Raw genomic sequence first — 19,212 nt, forward strand, 5'->3', positions numbered from 1 at the left:
TGGATTGTTCTTTGTCAGGGACCTCACCCTCGTCCTTACCGCCATGGGGTGACCCTACCAGGAGAATAGAGCCAGACTCATTCCTATTCTCATTTTACATGAAATGTTCCTTTGATTTCTCTAATCTTCTTCAATCGGTCTCTTCTTTTTTCCCCCCAAATCTGTTGGCATCTTCAGCTTCAAAGCATCTCTCCCGCTTGAACATTCTGTTCATTTGGAGGTGTTTGTTCCGATCTCCATTCACTCCCTGGAACGTATGAGAGTCAGCTGAGACCTTACAAAAGTGGTTTAAATCGTGAAGGGCGGAGGAGCGGACTCACTCTGTTTTGTTTGTGTAATTCAGGTCATCGCCAGCAGGTGGGGCTTTCTTCCGCCCGGACGGCAGACAAGAGGACGGCAATCGACCAGCGTCAGTCAGAGTCAGAATGGACAGAGGTATGTTCACTGGGCTCTTTCTCATTAAAGCTCTGTCCTCATGGTACCCGTGTAGTCAAATCATCAATCGTTCAGATGGAATAAACCTGGGCGATACGGGCCAGGGAGAAGGTACCATCAATCGGAGTGATTGATCCTACTGGTAAGGCGACCTTGAGCACTGGAGCGATTCACCAGGTCCAGCGCAGGGACCTAACAACGGGAATGGTCGCATCACTCCGCTCGCCGTGCCGATCTTCACCTGAGTGAGAGGAGAAGCGGCTCCTGGTTAAGGTGGGTATGGGCGAAACTCAGACAGGAATACAGCAGCGGGCGATGTAACAGTCCAGGGAGAAGACAGAATTTCTGTCAGTATTTGGTCCATCCTGATGTGGGAAATGCCTCCAACAGCCAGTGAGAGAAGCCGATGTTGTTTCTCTTTTTTTTTTTTTGGAAGGGCAATGGTGAATTCTGCCCGGATTTTCGGGTTGTTGTTCAATGGAGGTGAGGGGAGTTTCCCGGTGTCTACTTTCTGTGGCCGAGTTAAAGAACATTATATTGTGGGAGAACGGGATGGATGCAGGGGACAGCGAACAAGAGTCATTTTAAAAAGGAAATCCGGGGGCAGGTTGGGGGGGGGGCTACAGAAGCAATGAAATGTCCTTGGCGAATAGGATTAAAGTAAAACGAGATGATAAGTAGGGAGGGTACCGCGCAAAGTGCTGGAGGAACTCAGCAGGTGTTGTCTTGACCCGTCCAAATCTGCACCGACCGCCGCCGCTGGGCTACAAACGCGCAGTCTCTCATGCATGCAGTTGCAATTTAAATTGCGGTGTTTAAGAGCAGCGACGTGGAAGTTTTACTATCAGCTGCGGATTTTAATGTGTGGCGGCAGGGGTATCCCAAACTGGATTGTCCTCTGTTACAGTGAGTAGCGGTAGCTGTCCTTGTTGGTCTGAATGGTCTGGTAGTTCAGGGGTTGGTTTAGGAGGGTTGCTGCTCTGTTATTCTGGTTGTACAAAAGGTGACTCGTGGGATGGAGTTAATGAATGAGTTTCTTTATAAACAGTAGAAAGCCTGGCTAACGTGCGGCGTCTTTGGAGGGTGTCCCATCTGAGGTCCTGAAGCATACCTGTAACACTGCTGGTCTTTCTGTAATCACCGGTTACAAACCTGGCAGCTCTTCTCGTGCTTTCTCAAGTTTACTGATGTGAATGGTTTGGTAGGGATCCCAAAATGGCTGTTACAGTGTTCAAGTCTTGGACGGACGAGAGTTTTATAAGTAATTTCTGTTGTGGTTTTCCAGCCATTCGAGAATTTACGCGGTGAAAGGCCAAGGATTTTGTTGGAACTTGAAATGGTTTGGTTGATGTGTTCTGCCAGCTAAGGTTATCTGACAGTTCGGGGTAGTGTTTTACTTCCTGGAGTGCACCGTTTCCCATGAAGTACTGATGGTGCTAAAAACTTTTTTTGTGGGTCACTTTCATAATGCAGCACGTTGAGATGTTAAATTTCATCCGCCAGGAGGACGCCCACTCGCGCGGCGAGTTGATGTCTTGTTGAAGGCTCAGGTAACATCTATAGAGAGAAATCAACTATCGACGTTTCGGGTTGAGGAATCTTAATCAGAGAATTTGTAAATCGATTTCAAACTTGTCTTGGGCACATAAAATGGAGTCAGGACTGGAGGAGCTTTATTCTGGCTGAAGGTCTGTGACCAGTAGTGTCCTGAAGGGTCAAAGTTTCGCCTTGCGCCCTGTCTGATGTAAATAAAGTAATGATAAACTATGTATTACTGGGTGGACTGATTCGTTGATGTACAGAGTTGGCGGAGTTGGATTAATTTGGGACTGTTGTCAAACTGTTCAGCATCCCATTAGAAAGATAAACAGAGAGTCGCCAAGTTCAGTTAATTCAAGTGCGAAGCGGCTCTTTGGGGGGTCAAGTTCGCGCGCGATGTGCACAGTGACCGTTAATAAGATTGATTTACGGACGGGTCTTGTGATGGAAAAGCACAGCTCAGTGAACGCGGCAACACATTTGGTAGCGCGCTGACGATGAGTTAAGGTGTTTGCTAAAGTTGGGCTGTCACTGGGTGAACTTTGGTGAAGAGACAATTTCAGTATTGGGGACAAATCTGGTAACCACGTCACGGGAATGGTGTGGAGGGTCTGGGGAGGGGGCTGACGTGTTTCACCACAAGTACCAGAGGGCACAGGCTGAAGGTTAGAGGGTAAAGTTTAAAGGGGGTATAGGACGCATGCTTTCCACAGTGAGTGATCGGTGTCTGGAATGAACTGCCGAGGGAGGGACTGGAAACAGACACTCAGCAGCTTCTGGGAGGTGTTTGAACTCCTGAGTAGACCGGGACCGGAGGGATATTGATCATGGTCTGGAAGATGGGATTGGTTTAAATTGGCAGCGTGCCCGCATACGCATGGTACACTCGACTATTTTACGTTCCGTGACCGACTGCAGATCGGAACTCCGCCTTCTCCTCTTTCCTGGCAAACTGTGACGATCACCAACTGTTCCTGTTGACCACTTTCTACGTGGACCGACTGGAGCGGGCGATTGAGGAGGGCGTGCAGAGAGTCGGCTTCATGTTAATGGGCGAGGATCACTTCACCGGGACAGAGTATCACGTAAGTGTCAGGAACATAGACTCTGTGTAGATTCGGCGGAATCAATCACAGACCGACAGACCCGGCGCAGCGGCTCCTCTGGGCAGTGTAAACCCTGCAGTGCTTGTGGTCGACATCAGGAAAAGTCTTTTCATCTGCGGTAACCCTGAACCGCTATTCACCAATACAAGCTCCTCTCCAGTTTTCTGACCGCGTTCATTTTTAGACAGGTTAGGAGACAGACAATGATTAACAGTTGACTTTAATAATGTAACACTCGACGGACATTGCAAGCGGACAGAGAAGCACTTTACACCACTCTGTCTGACATCACATCATGTTCTCAATGTTCGACCTTAATGGCCATTCACCAGTCTGTGTTCTGCTGGTGACCCACGGGATTCCCGCAAATCAAATATATGGCGACTTATTCCTCAGCTCATTTCTCATTTCTTCAAGCTCATTTTCAATTGACCAGGTAACACTGACTATCGGTTCTCATTTGAACTGCCGACCATATTTTTGATCAATATCCCAACACGCTCTCATGGTTCTGTTACCTACTGTCCCTCGTGACTGTTCCAATTTGAGTTTATAATTACCGCAGCATGTACTGTTAACACTGGAAAGTGCAACATTTCCATCACTGAAAATACTCCAAGCATCTGCAGCTAACACAGAATTACAAAGAAACGTCTTTCCAATGATCCGTGTGCCACTGGAGAGCGTTCAGCTATTGGCACCCAGACTGAATTTTAGTGAGGAACCGCACACCGCACCGAACCCTACATTCCACGTGAGGCTGCTGACAACTTCAGCCCAAACTTCTTTCTCAACATTACCGCCAGTTGGCTTTGGTCTGTCACACGTGCAGAACAGTCCTGAATTTCCTGGCTGCTCCTCACTGCCAATTCCCAGCTGCAGCCTGGAGCCCGGCCGTGAAGTGTGAGCATGCTGGGATTCACCAGCAATCACCCCATGGTAAAATCAACAGTGACCCCGCCATAGTTTGACCTTCCCGTCGTCATCGAACTCTACAGTGCAGCAACAGGCTCTTCAGCCCATCTAGTCCACACGGTCCTGTTATCCGCTCAGTCCCATTGATTTGAACCCGGACTGGAGACGTCCATAACTCCCCCATTGAATGAACTTATTCAGATTGATCTTAAATTTTCAAATCGAACTACATCGACTAATTCCGATGGAAGCACGTTCCACGCTCTCAGCAACTTCTGAGTGTACAAGTTCCCCCTCATATTGTCTTTCATCTGTCATCGTTACTCCATGAGCTCTAATTCCAGTCCCACCCAACCTCAGCAGTAAATGCCTTTTCGCACTCACTCTATCTGTACCTTTTATAAACTTGTATACCTCTATCACTTCTCCTACACTCTATGAAATAATGTCCTAAACCTATTCACACTTCCTCTATATCTCAGGTCCTCAAGTCCTGGCAACAATCTGTAATTTTTTTTTTCCTGCACTCGTTCAATCTTAATGATATCCTTCCGAGAGGTAGGTGCACACATTGCTTCAAATTCACCCGATTACCTGTGTCCTGCGCCTTGGGGATGTCTCCCTCCCCGTACAGCCCGTCGGTCAACCTCTCAGCCTGCTGAATGATCCAGCGCCAGCTCTTGTTCCTGAGCACGGTCTGTACGGAGCTGCGGCTGGATGCAGTTCCTGAAGGTGCGGTTGTCAGGGGCGCTGGAGGTCTCCCTGTCTTGCCGCACCCGGTAGGAAGAGCACTGCACCATCCTGCCTGGCAATCCCACTGTCCTAAGGGTGAAAAGGAGGTAAAATATCACCCAAAAGTTACATAGAAAACATAGACACAGAAAATAAGTGCAGGAGTAGGCCATTCGGCCCTTCGAGCCTGCACCGCCATTTATTATGATCATAGCTGATCATCCAACTCAGAACCCCGCCCCAGCCTTCCCTCCATACCCTCTGATCCCCGTAGCCACAAGGGACAGATCTAACTCCCTCTTAAATATAGACAATGAACTGACCTCAACTGTTTCCTGTGGCAGAGAATTCCACAGATTCACCACTCTCTGTGTGAAGAAGGTTTTCCTAATCTCGGTCCTAAAAGGCTTCCCCTTTATCCTCAAACTGTGACCCCTCGTTCTGGACTTCCCCAACATCGGGAACAATCTTCCTGCATCTAGCCTGTCCAATCCCTTTAGGATTTTATACGTTTCAATCAGATCCCCCCCTCAATCTTCTAAATGCCAACGAGTACAAGCCCAGTTCATCCAGTCTTTCTTCATATGAAAGTCCTGCCATCCCAGGAATCAATCTGGTGAACCTTCTTTGTACTCCCTCTATGGCAAGGATGTCTTTCCTCAGATTAGGGGACCAAAACTGCACACAATACTCCAGGTGTGGTCTCACCAAGGCCTTGTACAACTGCAGTAGTACCTCCCTGCTCCTGTACTCGAATCCTCTCGCTATAAATGCCAGCAAACCATTCGCCTTTATCACCGCCTGCTGTACCTGCATGCCCACTTTCAATGACTGGTGTATAATGACACCCAGGTCTCGTTGCACCTCCCCTTTTCCTAATCGGCCACCATTCAAATAATAATCTGTTTTCCTATTTTTGCCACCAAAGTGGATAACTTCACATTTATCCACATTAAATTGCATCTGCCATGAATTTGCCCACTCACCCAACCTATCCAAGTCACTCTGCATCCTCTTAGCATTCTCCTCACAGCTAACACTGCCACCCAGCTGCGTGTCATTCCCAAACTTGGAGATGCTGCATTTAATTCCGTCATCCAAGTCATTAATATATATTGTAAACAACTGGGGTCCCAGCACTGAGCCTTGCGGTACCCCACTAGTCACTGCCTGCCATTCTGAAAAGGTCCCGTTTATTCCCACTCTTTGCTTCCTGTCTGCTAACCAATTCCCCACCCACATCAATACCTTACCCCCAATACCGTGTGATTCAGTTTGCACACTAATCTCCTGTGCGGGACCTTGTCAAAAGCCTTTTGAAAATCCAAATATATCACATCCACTGGTTCTCCCCTATCCACTCTACTAGTTCCATCCTCAAAAAATTCTATGAGGTTCGTCAGACATGATTTTCCTTTCACAAATCCATGCTGACTTTGTCCGATCATTTCACCACTTTCCAAATGTGCTGTTATCACATCCTTGATAACTGACTCCAGCAGTTTCCCCACCACCGACGTTAGGCTAACCGGTCTATAATTCCCCGGTTTCTCTCTCCCTCCTTTTTTAAAAAGTGGGGTTACATTAGCCACCCTCCAATCCTCAGGAACTAGTCCAGAATCTAACGAGTTTTGAAAAATTATCACTAATGCATCCACTATTTCTTGGGCTACTTCCTTGTGCACTCTAGGACGCAGACCATCTGGCCCTGGAGATTTATGTGCCTTCAATCCCTTCAATTTACCTAACACCACTTCCCTACTAACATGTATTTCGCTCAGTTCCTCCATCTCACTGGACCCTCTGTCCCCTACTATTTCTGGAAGATTATTTATGTCCTCCTTAGTGAAGACAGAACCAAAGTAATTATTCAATTGGTCTGCCATGTCGTTGCTCCCCATAATCAATTCACCTGTTTCTGTCTGTAGGGGACCTACATTTGTCTTTACCAGTCTTTTCCTTTTTACATATCTATAAAAGCTTTTACAGTCAGTTACCTAAAGCCTCCGCCTCTCCTCTCTGACACAAAGACTCGACTCCCCACTAAATCTCTGGCTCACTCAGACTGTGTCTGCTCCGCCTAAACCTAGCCCAGTGGATGATTGTCCCGCAATCCGTGGCGTGCAGGAACTCCCCACTGACCCCCCGCCCTCACTTATCGCGACGAACACTTCAATGGGTCTTGGTGACCTGCGGCGAGCAGAATGTTCTGGGTCAGTCCATGTTCAGGGTAGATTTCAACCCGTCCCTCCGCTCCTCAATAGATTCCCCGTTGTTCATTACAGAGTGTGACTGAGCTCGCGGAGAAGGGAAACCGAGCGGCCGCTTCCAAACTCCTCCTGGATCTGGTGATGGAGAAGGGCTCCGGGGCCCAGAGGGTGATGTGGGAATCCTTTGTCAAACTACATCACCATTTACTGAAGCTGAGCAGAATATTGAATGAAATACGGGAACGTGGTACGGTGAACAATACACTGTGTGTTACAGATGTAAATGTTGATGTATTTACAGTGTTACACAGAACAGACTTCATGCAGGTTAATCTTTTGATACAGGTGGCGGCCAGTTCGCCTACATGGACAGTGAACGGGTTTTATCTGAAGAGCCCGCGCATCTGAAAGGTAACGGATGGAACGGACATCTCAAAGTCTTTATTTTATCTGGTTAAGCAGTCTGCTGTGCGGCACCTTATCAAATGCCTTCTGAGAATCCAAATAAATGGCATCCACTGACTCTCATTTCTCTACTCTGATTCTTACTTCCACGGTGAATTCCAACAGAAACCATGCTAACTTATTTCCTCATTGATCTCCAAGTACCTCGGAAACTCAACCGTAATAAGAGACTCCAACACTTCCCCGTTCACTGAGGTTTGGCTTACTGGCCTATAATTTTCCTTCGTTCGCCTTCCTCCCTTCTTAAACAGCAGATTAGATTAGATTATGAGGACACGCAGTCCTTGTTTAACGTCATTTAGTGATGCATGCATTAAGAAATGATACAATGTTCCTCCAGTATGATATCACAGAAACACAGGACAGACCAAGACTAAAACTGACAAAAAACACATTATTATAACATATAGTTACAACAGCGCAAACTGTTACGTACCCCGTAACTGGATTGCCAAACCAGCCGAAATGAACCACTTAGTTGGAGTCTGGATTACTGGAACTAAGAAAGTTTTACTAGAGAAATAAGTAACACAGTACCCTAATAGTAAGGATATAAATGCAACAGGTTAGCAATGATAAAACAGACATGTACACAGAACTAGGATAATAGGATCAATGAAACTCTATCGCAGTCTAGGGGTAAAATGATCAATCACAAGTGACGCAGATTTCAGTTCAGTTTAGTTCAGTTGGCAGTAATCGCCGTCGTGCCGTTGGGAAGAAAGAGAGCGAATGCTGATATTCAAATCGGATTCAAACAGACCTTTGATATTCCTCGCAGTCAGCTTTCGGGCGAGCCCTTTGTAATGTCTTCTGAGGTCACCGACTGTCACCCCTCCATTCCGGATACGATCGTTCTTCTGCCGTGAACCCGGCACCCAGGCAAGGGCGGACACACACAGAAGGTTCCCGCCGACGTACCTTTCCACCCTGTGCGTCTATGGTCGGTCCCGCGATCAGACCTCCAAAACTCCCACCAACTTGGGGGGGCACAAGGCACTTCCAGGGTCTCGTTATCTCGTGGTGTCGTGGTATGTCCCTTGCCTTAGTGAACCCACCATCTACTTGTAAACCTGTTGGTTCATCCTCAGCTCTACCATGCTGGTTCCAATCCCCCTGCCATATTAGTTTAAAACACCCCCAACAGCTCCAGCAAGAATATTGGTCCCCATCGGATTCGTGTGCAACCCGTCCATTTTCTACAGGTCCTACCTGCCCCGGAACAGATCCCAATTATCCAGAAATCTGAATCCCTGCCCCCTGCTCCAAATCTTCAGCCACGCATTCCTCTGCCACCTCATTCTATTCCTATTGTCACTGTCGGGGGGCACAGGCAGCAATCCCGAGAATGCTGCTTTTGAGGTCCTGCTCCTCAGCTTTCTTTCTAACTGCCTGTGTTCTGTTTCCAGACTTCCTCCCTTTTCTCTTCCTATGTCGTTGGTACCAACATTTACCACGAATTCTGGCCGCTTAACCTCCCTTATTAGGATATTGTGGACGCGTCCAGAATCATTTCGGACAATGGCAGCTGGGAGGCAAAGTACCCTCCGTGTTTCCTCTTCGTGTCCACAGAATCACCGCCCTGTCCTCCTGACTTCACAGTCCCCTATTACCGCTACCATCCTCGTCAGTTTCCTGCTCTTCCGCGCATCATCCGGGAGTTGCCTGAGTTCGTGTAGCAGCTCCTCCGAGAACAAGAGACTGTAGACTAGCGCTGGGCATGTTACAGCGTGACTGGCTCAGTGTTGAAAAGGAAACAGAAATTTCAGCCGCTCCGAAATGATATCGTCTTTGCAAGTAGGTACCATGTACAATCCTGATTTGATGGAGACGGACGGAGAAGCACAGAGGAACATCTGGAGAAACTTCTGAAATGCCCGCTTCGCTGCCGCCGCTACTGTGCGACCCAGAATCTCCGGAGACGAAGGCCCCAAATCCTCTTCTTAGCCTATTGCCTGTTGCCCGGGCCGGCGTCGAAGCGCTCGGCAGAGATGGTGCTCGGCGCTCGGTGTCGGAGGGCTGGTCGGAGGCTCGAAGTTTTCAGACGGACTCAGAGTCGGCTGTGGTCGGGTGCTTCCAGGATGCTGCATCGGGAAGTTTGCGGCGCTGGAGATTCATCGCAGGGAAAGTTTCTTCCTTCTACCGTCGGCGTGAGATGATGGGACTTTCGAGAGAATTTGAGACTTTTTTTTTTTACCGTGCCCATGGTCTGTTCTACATCAAATTACGGTATTGCTTTGCAGTGTTGTCACTATATGTTATAATTATATGGTTTTGTCAGGTTTTCAGTCTTGGTTTGTCGTGTGTTTCTGTGATATCATTCTGGAGGGACATTGTATCATTTCTTAATGCATGCATTGCTAAATGACAATAAAAGAGGACTGCGCGTCCTCACAATCTGAAAAAAAAAAGCATGTTCCTTTTCTGTGGCTCAGTACTGACATCTTAAACCTAAAGGAGTGTCAAGAGTATCAGGTCCGTTATGAGAAAGTAAAAGTCGGTAGAACAAGTAAGTTGCCTCTGCAGTGTCGCAATTTTCAGCAGAAATCAGTGAAACCACCCGCTCCACACAACCCTCCTCTCCAGAACCTCCTGTTGGTGGCCGCTGGAACCCCGGGGAATCTGCAAACTACGAACAGAGGGGAGAGCGGAGCCTTCTGTTGTGGCGTGGGTGAAATCACCAGAGAGACAGAGTCACTGGTAGATACAAAGCAGCTTCTATATTCGACACAACAAGCAGGCATCATATGGACGGAGACGCTTTCGGTAGAAAGGCCTGCTAGCCCAATGTGGGCTCGATATTTGTATGCTGAAGACAAAGGCAATTGGTACTTAAAAAGTTATAGACAATGCACAGATAATGTTTCCTATTGAAGCTACATACGAAATATCACACCGTCTTTTCCTTCCGTCGCCAACATGTCTGGGTTGGTATCCACAGCCTTTAGGAATGTAAGTTAAGTCTGCGATACATTTATTTGGCATTTCCCGTGCTAACATAGAAGACAATTAATGTTTATAATGTATAGATAATACTGTGTTCGAAATTACAGCACCAGCTGGAAGGGCCGAATGGCCTACTCCTGCACCTATTTTCTATGTTTCTATCAGGTTAAACTACGGCGCCAGAAGCATCTGGTATTCACACCTTTTTAGTGCGCTCATTGTCGTGGACCCAATCCACAGTAATTTGTCAAATAGAAATCTGGTGGTCAAAGTCATTTACGTGTAAACGAATCATCTCCTCAAAAATCTCACTCTAACACCTTTAACAGCTGATCTGATTCAGATCAGAAACGTTTCTGGGCTATCGTTCATTTTCAGACACTTTTATCTCTGATCTCCCGATTTCACCCAAGCAATGTTTTTAACATTTTTTTTATTCAAAGAAACTCTGTTGCATGCTCCATGTTCTCATCATGATCAGGCAGTGACGACCTATTTCTGTCCGTCCTAAGTTGTTCAACAGAAACACAAGGAGACTCTGCGGGCACAGACTGAAACACTGAGAGTTAACACGATCCTGATGAGGGAGAGGGTGAAGGTTTTCCAGCTGGTTGATCGATACGCTGAGCTCACGGTCGTTTCTACTGTTCGAGATCGGAGACTGGTGGAACACGAGCTGCTGGCGAGAGGCAGAGACCACGAGGAGTGGAGCGAAGAACTTCTCCAGGGAAAGCTGGAGAAAATCCGGAGGGATCAGTTATTCAAAAGGAGTTCTGTTCAAAAATGTAAAATGTCTTTAATGAAAAACAAATCCGGTATGTCTTCAGCAGTGGCCGGAGTCCCAGGGATCGGGAAAACCACACTGGTACAAAAGATTGTTTATGACTGGGCCACGGGAAAAATATGTCAAGAATTCCAGTTTGTCTTCAGTTTCAGATTCCGAGATTTGAACTCGATTAACTGCAGGATAAACCTGAAAGAACTGATTCTGCATCAGTATCCCTACTTCGGGAATATCCTGAGAAAGGTCTGGAAGAAGCCGGAGGTGTTGCTGTTTATATTCGATGGTTTGGATGAATTCAAGGACAGAACTGATTTTGCTGACAAGCGGAGAGACACAGAAGCTCGGTCCACATGCACAGATCCTGAATTCAAGTGCAAGGTGTCTGACATTGTGTACAGTTTAATCCAGCACAAGCTGCTCCCAGGGTGTTCAGTGCTGGTGACCACCCGTCCCACTGCGTTACATTTATTGGAAAAGGCAGAGATCGGTGTCTGGGCTGAAATCCTGGGATTTGTTGGTGAGGAACGGAAGGATTATTTCCTCAGACATTTTGAAGATGAGACGGTGGCAGCAGCTGTTTTCAAACACGTGGAGGAGAACGAGATCCTGTACACCATGAGCTACAACCCCTCCTACTGCTGGATCCTCGCTCTGGCACTGGGCCCTTTCTTCACACAACGAGTCAGGGATCCGCAGCGTGTTCCCAAGACCATCACCCAACTGTACTACTATATTTACAACATCCTGAAAAACCACGGCCGTGAGATTGAGAACCCCCGTGATGTGTTACTCAGGGTCGGTCAGATGGCCTTCAGAGGAGTGTTCGAGAAGAAGATTGTGTTTACAAGTGGAGATTTGATCAACTACAGTCTGCAGCCTTCCCAGTTCCTGTCCGGGTTCCTGATGGAGCTTTTGGAGAGAGAGGACTCTGCCCGGAGCGTGGTGTACGCATTCCCACACCTCACCATCCAAGAGTTTGTAGCTGCACTCGCACAATTCCTGAATCCGCATCCCGGGGATATCCTGAAATTCCTCACTGAAGCCCACAACACGACAGATGGGCGATTTGAGGTATTTCTCCGTTTTATTGCTGGTCTCTCCTCCCCACTGACAGCTCGGGGCCTGGAGGAGTTTCTGGGTCCATTTCCTCATCAAACTATCTGCCGGGTGATTGACTGGGTGAAGGAGGAGGTTAAACGCCAGAGTGGAATCATGGGGATTGAAGCTGGTAAAAGGAGCCTCCTGAACACATTGCACTACCTGTTTGAGTCTCAGAATCGTGGACTGGCTCAGGACACGCTGGGATCTGTGGAAACACTTTCATTCAGTGGAATGACACTGACCCCGATTGACTGCGCGGTCCTGTCTCATGTCATCAGACTCTGTGATACAATAAAACACCTCAACCTGGGAAACTGCCACATTCAGTGTGAAGGAATCCAGCGGCTGGGACCAGGGCTGCACAAGTGCCAGGAGTTGGGGTAACTCGATTTATCTCTCGCTCTGAACGGTGAAACTGTTCCATTGTGAAAGGAATTCGGGTAAAACTGCAGTGAATCAGATTGTGAAGATTTGTGACAAATGACCAGGGAATCGGTCAGCAATTCCCCAAGGACGGGAGGTTTCTATGGTTCCTTGCGAAGGGATGTTGGAGAATTCATCAAATCAGTGAACAACGGCCTTTGGTTTAGTGGTAGTAAATCACAGGAATGGACGTGTTACTCCTAGCCTTGAAAACGTCTATTAACAATGTTCCTTCTCACTGTTACTGACACCCAGACCGACACTGACTGCAGCAGGTGGGTCAGAGATTCACACCCACTTCCCGGTGAGGGACAAGAGACCGTCAGCAGACTGTCCCAGCGAGAAGGAAAGAGATACTATTGTGAGATTGTGCTTCCCTGCCCTTCTCCGTGTATGATATCACCATCAATCCACCTGTGACTGTGCTCACTACACAGCCCCCCAATGGTTATGTCCTCTGCTGATTCTGGGCCGTAATTTACAACAACCCCTCACAAGCGATCTACTTCCGCATCCCTTTCTGCTGTCGACCTCTCTTAGTCATGTGGGAACTCTCCGCACCCCCTTCGTCCTGTGGAATCTCTCTTCCCCACCCCCTTCCTCCTGTGGGCTCTCTCTTCCCCTTCCCCCTGTGGGATCTCTCTTCCCCATCCCCCTTACTTTTGTGGGATCTCTCTTCCCTATCCCCTTCCTCCTGTGGGATCGCTCTTGCCTATCCCCTTCCTCCTGTAGGATCTCTCTGGCCTATCCCCTTCCTGCTGTGGGATCTCTCTTCCCTATCCCCTTCCTCCTGTGGGATCTCTCTTCCCCATCCCTCTTCCTCATGTGGAATCTCTCTTCCCTATCCACTTCCTCATGTGGAATCTCTCTTCCCTATCCACTTCCTCCTGTGGGATCACTCTTCCCCATCCCCCTTCCTCCTGTGGGATCTCTCTTCCTCATTCCCCTTCCTCCTGTGGGATCGCTCTTCCCCATTCCCCTTCCTCCTGTGGGATCTCTCTTCCCCATCCCGCTTCCTCCTGTGGGATCTCTCCTACCATCTCCCATCGACAATTTCCCATTCACAAATCTTCCTCTCTGTGGGACTTTCTCCCACCCTCCGGCCCTGCTTCTTCCCACCGTCTGAGTTCAGAACCACTTTTCTAAGCATCGGGGAATGAGCTGGAATTTGAGGAGTTTACAGGGTCACACCGACAGACTAAATTACTGACATTCAGTGAATACCCTGGAGATGGTCAGTGATGGGAACTCCGATCAGTGATTTACTGAAGGGTTTAATGCTTCCTGAAATATCCGAGTAAGAGAAATTCCCTCAGTCCCACTGAGGGAAAAACTTTGTTTATCATTGTGTCTGTTTGTCTTTAGACTTTCGGGGAATGAACTGGGAGATTCAGGAGTGAAACTGATGTTTGCGGCTCTGAGGAACCCGGAGTGTAAAATACAGAAACTGGAGTAAGCACCAGAATGTGGGATATTGTGTTTACAGTCTTTGGGTGTCTGACACTAAACATTAATGTGATCAATAATTGTGTTACTGATAAACACTGGGGATCTGTACCGTCTCCTGTATCTCTGTGTCCTTCACCCTCACTCTCTCTCATCTCCAGGCTGACCCGTGTCGGTCTCACAGATTGTGGTCCCGAGGATCTCGTCTCCGTTCTCAGTACAAACCCATCACTGACAGAGCTGAGCCTGAGTGATAATAAATTGAGAGATTCAGGAGTGAAACTGGTGTCTGCGGCTCTGAGGAACCCGGAGTGTAAAATACAGAGACTGCGGTAAGTACCAGACTGTGGGTGATCAGGGAGCTCAAAGCCTGTGCCCCTCAGCTATGTGGAGTACTTCGCCATGTATTCAACATGAGCCTGAGGCTCCGGAAGGTTCCTGTACTGTGGAAGATGTCCTGCCTCGTCCCTGTGCCGAAGACGCCGCGCCCCAGCGGCCTCAATGACTACAGACCGGTGGCATTGACCTCCCACATCATGAAGACCCTGGAGGGACTTGTTCTGGAGCTGCTCCGGCCTATGGTCAGGCCACACTTAGATCCCCTCCAGTTCGCCTACCAGCCCCGACTAGGAGTTGAGGATGCCATCGTCTACCTGCTGATCCGTGTCTGCGCCCACCTGGACAAGCCAGCGAGCACCGTGAGGGTCATGTTTTTTGACTTCCCCAGTGCGTTCAACACCATCCGCCCTGCTCTGCTGGGGGAGAAGCTGACAGCTATGCAGGTGGATGCTTTCCTGGTATCATGGATTCTTTACGACCTGACTGGCAGACCACAGTACGTGTGCTTGCAACACTGTGTGTCCGACAGAGTGATCAGCAGCACTGGGGCTCCACAGGGGACTGTCTTGTCTCCCTTTCTCTTCACCATTTACACTTCAGACTTCAACTACTGCACAGAGTCTTGTCATCTTCAGAAGTTTTCGGATGACTCTGCCAGAGTTGGATGCATCAGCAAGGGAGATGAGGCTGAGTACAGGGCTATGGTGGGAAACTTTGTCACATGGTGCGAGCAGAATTATCTGCAGCTTAATGTGAAAAAGACTAAGGAGCTGGTGGTAGACCTGAGAAGAGCTAAGGTACCGGTGACCGCTGTTTCCATCCAGGGGGTCAGTGTGGACATGGTGGAGGATTACAAATACCTGGGGATACGAATTGACAATAAACTGGACTGGTCAAAGAACACTGAGGCAGTCTACAAGAAGGATCAGAGATGTCTCTATTTCCTGAGGAGACTGAGGTCCTTTAACATCTGCCGGTCGATGCTGCGGATGTTCTACGAGTCTGTGGTGGCCAGTGCTATCATGTTTGCTGTTGTGTGCTGGGGCAGCAGGCTGAGGGTAGCAGACACCAACAGAATCAACAAACTCATTTGCAAGGCCAGTGATGTTGTGGGGATGGAGCTGGACTCTTTGACAGTGGTGTCTGAAAAGAGGATGCTGTCCAAGTTGCATGCCATCTTGGACAATGTCTCCCATCCACTACATAATGTACTGGGTGGGCACAGGAGTACATTCAGCCAGAGACTCATTCCACCGAGATGCAGCACAGAGTGTCATAGGAAGTTATTCCTGCCTGTGGCCATCAAACTTTACAACTCCTCCCTTGGAGGGTCAGACACCCTGAGCCAATAGGCTGGTCCTGGACTTACTTCCTGGCATAATTTACATATTACTATTTAACTATTTATGGTTTTATTACTACTTATTTATTTATGGAGCAACTGTACCGAAAACCAATATCCCCGCCGATCAGTAAAGTATGACTCTGACTATGAGATAGTGTTTACAGTCACTGGGCGTCTGACAGTGAGCATTACTGTGATCAGTAATTGTGTTACTGATAAACACTGGGGATTTGTACCATCTCCTGTCTCTCTGTGTCCTTCACCCTCACTCTCGCTCTCATTTCCAGGCTGTACTGTGTTGATCTCACAGGTTCTGCTGCCAAGGATCTCGTCTCAACTTTCAGTAAAATCCCATCACTGACGGAGCTGGACCTGACTAATAGTAAACTTGGAACTTCAGGGCTGAAATTCGTGTCTGCGGCTCTGAGGAACCCAGAGTGTAAAGTACAGAAACTTTGGTAAGTACCAGACGGTGGGAGATTGTCTTTACAGTCACTGGGTGTCTGACACTGAACATTAATGTGATCAGTAATTGTGTTACTGATAAACACAGGGGATTACACCGTCTCCTGTCCTGGTTCGGTCCGTGAAGTCTTTAAGATCCGACATGATCTTCCCTGACCTGACCTGACCTTCCCTTTCCAAGAGCCAACCAAGCCCAGTCCAAGTACCCAAGACACCAGTCCAAGTACCCAAGAGCTCAGTCAAGCCAAAGTCAAACCAAGCCGGGTCCCGTCCAGGAGTACCTCGTCCAGTCCAAGGGCCCAGCCGAATCCGGAGTTTCACGCCCAGCCCAGTGCTGAAGTACCTCATCCTGCGCTGGGGATCCCTGGTCCCGCCCTGGAGTCTCTCGTCACGTCCCAGAACCTCTCCTAGTCCAAGCCTCGTCCTAGAGCCTCGTCCAGTCCATGTCAAGGGTTCGTATTCCCTGAACTATTTTCGTGTCTGGCCTGTTCCTAGTCCCGAGTCCTCGCCTGGATCCGGACTCCGACCCCGAGTCAAGACCCATGTTCCGGGTCCCTGTCCAGTCTCTGGCTCGGAGTCCTAGTCCGGCTCCTTGTTTCAAGTTCCTCGTCCAGGTCCAACTCTCCCAGTCCAAGGTCTAGCCCAGGCCCGGTGTCCTTGTCTCGTCCAGGGTCCGTGTCCATGTCCAGCATGGTTTCCTCCCGACTTCCCTTGCCTTCTTGAGACGCCTAGTCCGGTTCGTAGTACGTCAGCGTCTGTGCCTTGCATTTGGGTCCGTGCCCAACGCCCCCTCCCCGCGTATGACATCTCCTGTCTCTCTGTTTCCTTCACCCTCACTCCCTCTAATCTCTAGGCTGAACTGGGTCGGTCTCACAGATTCTGGTGCCGAGGATCTCGCCTCCGCTCTCAGTACAAACCCATCAGTGACGGAGCTGAACCTGAGTGATAATGAACTGGGAGATTCAGGAGTGAAACTGGTGTCTGCGGCTCTGAGGAACCCGGAGTGTAAAATACAGAAACTGGAGTAAGTACCAGACTGTGGGAGATTGTGTTTACAGTCACTGGGTGTCTGACACTGAACATTAATGTGATCAGTAATTGTGTTACTGATAAACACTGGGGATTTGTACCGTCTCCTGTCTCTCTGTGTCCATCACCCTCACTCTCTCTCATCTCCAGGCTGGACAATGTCGGTCTCACAGATTCTGGTGCCGAGGATCTCGTCTCCGCTCTCAGTACAAAACCATCACTGACGGAGCTGCACCTGGGATCAAACTCACTCACAGACCGATCTGCCCCCGCTCTCCGCCGCCTCATACTGACCCTCCCGAGTCTGGAGCGGATCGGGTGAGTATTTGTGTTAATGATCAGTCTGATAAAATATCAGCGGATCCGCGGGTTTTCTGGTGATATTTGTCTGTGAGTGTTGTTGAAACATTAACCCCAGTCACCTGTTACTAACACTGTTGTGTGATCTGTTTATTTCATCTCTATTCTTCCATCTGTTTCAGGCTGGACTGGAATCAGTTCAGTGAGACCGGGGAGAAGGAACTGAGATCTCTGCAGGAACCCAGAGCCGGACTGAGAGTGGATCTGTGAACATCTGAATGTGTGAACATCCCCGCCCGCGGGATGGGGACATTTTGGCCGATTCCCCGCCCCTCCCCTTTAACTCCCGCCCTCCCCTTTAACTCCCGCCTTTCCCTTTAACTCGCCGCGCTCCGGGTTCAGTTCCCGACGGTTCTACCGGAAATGCATCCAGTCTCCCGCTCTGTGACGTTCGGGAGCGGTCCCGCAGTGACGTAATTCCGCCTGTTGTCCGGCGCCTCCGCTGCCGCCGGATGTCCGGTTTGGAGAAGCACAAACACGTGAGACCCCGGGGAATTACACAGCCGGGATGAGCCCGGGGCGGGGGGAGGGGGTGGGCGGTCCGGGATTCGGCCTGGGACACCGGTGTCCCGGGGCTGGATTATCCCAGGAGAGAATCCTTTTGCTCCCTTTGTTGAGGACAATGCATTGGGCAGACTGGCAGATAGAGTGATGTTAAATTGACAGACACCTCGGCAGTGACCCTGGATCTGCAGCGATCCCGGACACGGCCCTGAAGTGTGACTTTACGATCAAGCAACACGCAAAGAAGTTGCTGGTGATCGCAGCAGGCCAGGCAGCATCTCTAGGAACAGGCACAGTCGACGTTTCGGGACCGATTATTCAATCTGTCACCCGTTGTGGCCGGCCGGTGAATTGTGTGTAACTGTGCGTGAGTCGGGAGCAGTTTATTTATTCCCGCCACGTTAGCAGCTCACACAGTCTTCAATTTACATTTGTCATGATGAAATGAATAAAACGCTGCAACTTCCTGTCTGGGTGTCGGACTGGAGTCTCGCTAGAGGAGAAACAGTGACCGGGGATTACTGCTGCCCCCGGACCCGGTGAACTGCAATAATGGGTCTGATACCACTCTCTCACTTAGTGTTATTATTATTTTATTTATTATTAAGGCTACAGCTGCGTCTCAGCTCCAGGCTGAGGGATGTGGGGTTTGCGGAGTCTGGCTGCCGAGGATCTCATCTCCACCCGACCCTCATCGTGGCTAACAGCCCCCGCAGACAGTTAAAACCGAGTGTAATGCCAGACCTGATTTCACTTAAGTCCCAAGTACGAGAGGGATGGGGGATGGAATACCGGCGTTAACCACGGGGTGAAGCTCCCTCCGCAACGTCCCATCACACACTCCCGGGGTCAGACACAGAGTGAATCTCCCTCCACACCATTCCATCACACACTCCCGGGATCAGACACAGAGTGAATCTCCCTCCACACCGTCCCATCACACACTCCCGGGGTCAGACACAAAGTGAATCTCCCTCCACACCGTCCCATCACACACTCCCGGGGTCAGACACACAGAGTGAATCTCCCTCCACACCGTCCCATCACACACTCCCGGGGTCAGACACA

At 49.2% G+C, this 19,212-nt stretch overlaps 1 protein-coding gene across 1 annotated transcript; it reads left to right on the forward strand.

Annotated features, from left to right (window-relative positions):
- Positions 1 to 410: 410 nt before the first annotated feature.
- Positions 411 to 17,850, forward strand: LOC140193827 (NACHT, LRR and PYD domains-containing protein 3-like). The gene is made up of 10 exons (XM_072250979.1): positions 411 to 435; positions 2,893 to 3,059; positions 7,013 to 7,184; positions 7,283 to 7,348; positions 10,861 to 12,613; positions 14,022 to 14,108; positions 14,264 to 14,434; positions 17,105 to 17,275; positions 17,431 to 17,598; positions 17,763 to 17,850. Exons 1-10 carry the CDS (start codon positions 426 to 428, stop codon positions 17,848 to 17,850), a joined length of 2,853 nt encoding a protein of 950 aa, XP_072107080.1. The 5' UTR covers positions 411 to 425.
- The last annotated feature ends 1,362 nt before the right edge of the window (positions 17,851 to 19,212 follow it).

The sequence above is a fragment of the Mobula birostris genome, unplaced genomic scaffold, assembly GCF_030028105.1.
Source record: "Mobula birostris isolate sMobBir1 unplaced genomic scaffold, sMobBir1.hap1 scaffold_891, whole genome shotgun sequence".
Lineage (NCBI taxonomy): Eukaryota > Metazoa > Chordata > Chondrichthyes > Myliobatiformes > Myliobatidae > Mobula > Mobula birostris.

Bases quoted from the DNA above. Each gene is read 5' to 3' on its own strand.
- LOC140193827 (XM_072250979.1), top strand. The intron at 3,060-7,012 runs GTAAGTGTCAGG...TGTTCATTACAG, and splicing joins TCACCGGGACAGAGTATCAC to AGTGTGACTGAGCTCGCGGA. The intron at 14,435-17,104 runs GTAAGTACCAGA...TCTAATCTCTAG, and splicing joins TGTAAAATACAGAGACTGCG to GCTGAACTGGGTCGGTCTCA.